This window comes from Haliaeetus leucocephalus, unplaced genomic scaffold (assembly GCF_000737465.1).
Source record: "Haliaeetus leucocephalus isolate CR32 unplaced genomic scaffold, Haliaeetus_leucocephalus-4.0 Scaffold284, whole genome shotgun sequence".
Classification (NCBI taxonomy): Eukaryota; Metazoa; Chordata; class Aves; order Accipitriformes; family Accipitridae; genus Haliaeetus; species Haliaeetus leucocephalus.
Window position 1 is genome coordinate 622,275 of NW_010972720.1, and position 3,289 is coordinate 625,563.

General features: G+C 44.7%; 1 protein-coding gene across 1 annotated transcript in view; it reads right to left on the reverse strand.

Moving 5' to 3' along the window:
- The window catches only part of LOC104833413 (chromosome unknown open reading frame, human C4orf27), a 10,745-nt gene extending 8,731 nt beyond the window's left edge, over positions 1-2,014 (reverse strand). Inside the window, exons 1-2 of the mRNA XM_010570059.1 lie at positions 1,953-2,014; positions 58-421 (exon numbers count right to left, since the gene is read on the reverse strand). Coding sequence (XP_010568361.1) covers positions 58-421; positions 1,953-2,014 — 426 coding nt within the window. The remainder of the gene's footprint in view (positions 1-57; positions 422-1,952) is intronic.
- Positions 2,015-3,289: the final 1,275 nt, after the last annotated feature.

The window sequence follows — 3,289 nt, forward strand, 5'->3', positions numbered from 1 at the left end:
CGGGAGGTGGAGGCGGGGAAGGGGGGAAGAAGGAAGGAAGGAAGGAAGGAAGAATACCCCTGGAGGGGCCGGGAGGAGCCGGCCCTGAGAAGGCCAGGAGGGAGCGGGTGTCTCCGGGAGAGAGGAGGGGCCTGGCAGGGGGCCGGCTCGGCCACCGCCGCCAGCCCCCGCCCGCTGAGGGGACTGGGCCTCAGCACGAGGAGGAGGAGGGGGCGGCGGCGGGCAGAGCGCCTTTCCTTCCCACGTAGGCGCCCTGCTGCCAGGTGAATAAGCGCTTTTACAAGGGCGATACGCAGTTTTACATCTGCGCATCAGCTCCGGAGCCAGCCTGTTCCGGAGCTGGCTGGCAAGAGAAGGAGGATTAGAGCGGGCGGGAAGAGGGCGCACAGCGGTACCCGGGCTAGAGCGAGCATCCCTGCGCCTGAGGGGGGAGCGAGGGGGAGGAGAACGAACGCAGTTAACCCTTGACTACGAGCACATCTGCGGCTGGAGCTGGGTGCTAGAGATCAAGGCGGGGGGAAGCTCACAGCTGTGTTTCCTCAGCGGTAGGCTAGGTCACCTCAGGACTGCCTATAGACACACGCTTTCGAGGCTGATTTTTTTTTTTTTTCTTTTTCCCCTTCTTAGACATACGTGCAAATTCCTGTAATACAAATTAGGGTAGTATATTGGGCTGAGACAGAGAAAAAAAAATTACCTGAATATTAAGTGTAATCTTTCTCTTCAGAGCTAAAGGCATAAGAGAGAGAGGAAGCAATACTAGTTTTCAGTACACAGAAAAAGGGGAGGGGGAGGAGGGACCAAAAAAACCAAACAATCCCCTAAGCCTCTGCTTTAGCATTTCACAGCTGCCAGGAATACAAAAGTGTCATCACATTATCTCACTCCAATGAAAGAGTCAAGGCACCAGTGTGTAACATGTAGCAAGTGGGACACATCCCTCAGTTTAGGAAAGCACATAACCACATTATGCAACATCCACTCATTTAAGTATATTGCTGAAATGCTTTGCATAGAAAAAGGCCTAGAAAACCAATAACACAGAAGGAGGAGGTGGGAAGCTGGTTATATATAAACCTTTGCTTTTTCATTTCAGTAAGTCAGATTGCAGTGGATGTATTTAAAGGAGCATAATGTAGTGTAGCTACAGGAATTCTTTCTGGTACGCAGTGTGTGTTCAGCAAAGACACATATATGGCATAATTCCAGTGGGGTTTTTTTCATCTTGCAATCCATTAAAGTTGTAAATATTTGCTGTAGTATAGATAATTAGCTTAGGTCTAGGAATAAGCAGCAGTGCCTTTCAACTGCCTATGACATTGACAGTTACGCAACTCACACAAAAGCTTGATAATTTTGTCTACAGCATCCACTATGAAGAGTTACACACAACATCACAGGAAACTTGATCCTGACTGATGATGTAACTTCCTGTATGTAGAAACAGCTAGGCACTTCATAGAAACCATGGGCTGATATGCAGGTAGATGCAGGACAATCAGTGACAAAGTCTCCTCCTTCAGCTGGAAAAAATGTTGTTTAAATCAACATACATATTAAACTGTTTTCGTACTAAAATCCTGCACACATAAGGAATATTAAGTTTCAAATCCAAACCTCCTTAAGGGATGGATTGTGTTTCATCACCTGAGGTTAAGCAGAAACAAGGTACAAAAGCTCACCAAGAGACCACAAACCTAATTTTCTTCCTGAAGAGCATGAAGAGTACTGCTCTGAGGTTTCTTTGGGAAATGCTTTCTAATATTAGCCTCACTCCATAATTTCTAGTATACTAAACCTTAACCATAGTAGAGGCTAGACAAATTGGCACCCAAAGGGATGACAGTTTCCTCAGTAGCTTGGTGGAAAGTGTTCTAGGTGACTTTAGAATAAAGGCATACCTCCCCCACCCCCCATCAAGAGTATCCATTGTATACCCAAGCTTAGCTCACCCGAATTCCAACCTCATGCAGCAAATTGATTCAGTGACACCAAAGGCACCAATATTTCTCATTTCGGTATTAAAGCTAACAAATGCTACATTCTGTCACCCATTATTATTTCAGGATAAGCTTTTTTCCTATTGCAAGGTGAGCTTAATTAAGCAATTAAGCTCATCTCCGAACCTATAGCTTTGCAGATGCTTATCATGCCCTCCTTTTCTCCTCTCAGTGTTTACTTAAGGAAATCCTTCACGTAACCATTTTCAGTTCCACAATTACAATTTTACTAAGGTGAATGCAAAAGCAGCATGGGAAGGGTGTAGATCAAGCATGCCTCATGACTTAACCTAAAGTCTCAAGTATGTATTTCTGCCACATTAGTCTTCTGCTACAAAACAAGTAAATCATAGAATCATTTAAGTTGGAAAAGACCTTCAAGATCATTGAGTCCAACCATCAACCATGCCCACTAAACCATGTCCTGAAGTACCCCGTCTACTCGCTTTTTGAATACCTCCAGGGATGGTGACTCAACCACTTCCCTGGGCAGCCTATTCCAATGTCTGAGAACCCTCTCCGTAAAGAAATTTTTCCTAATATCCAACCTAAATCTTCCATGCCTCAACTTGAGGCCATTTCCTCTTGTCCTATCTCCAGCCACCTGACAGAAGAGACCAGCACCCACCTCACTACAACTCCCCTTCAGGTGGTTGTAGAGAGCAATAAGGTCTCCCCTCAGCCTCCTCTTCTCTAGACTAAACAGTCCCAGCTCCCTCAGCTGCTCCTCATAAGACATGCTCAGCATGAAAGCATCTACATTTATTTTGGGTCAAGAAAAAACCCGACCTTTTTACAGGAGGAAAACTTAGAAAATTTAAGAGATTGACTTTTGCCTCTTACAGTATTTTGCATTATAGCATTGAGAGAGAAGTAATGGAAGCATGAAATAAACTTGTGGTGGCCCCATTTTAGGTATGCCAATATCTCACAAGGCAAAGCTATGCTGGAAAAAAATGCAAGTTAACTAGAAAAATGCTCCTGCATCAGCTTACTGTTAATATTATTGCTAGGTCTCAGAAGCCTAACTTGGAGGGCCTTTACCACTTCACTGAAGATACAGCTCTTGTATCTTTATTGATCAGCTGATTTTTTTTATTCTTTTCTTCACACTAGCTATTAAAATCTCCAAGAGCACCTCCCTTCTACAATAGCCTGCAGTTTGGTGATACCCTAGGAGAAAAAGACACAGAATCCAGGAGGGAAGATACTGAATCCTCTCCATTGGAGGAACTCTGTCTCTTACACTTTCCAGGCAGGTACCCCAGCCACTAGATTATTGGTTAAGA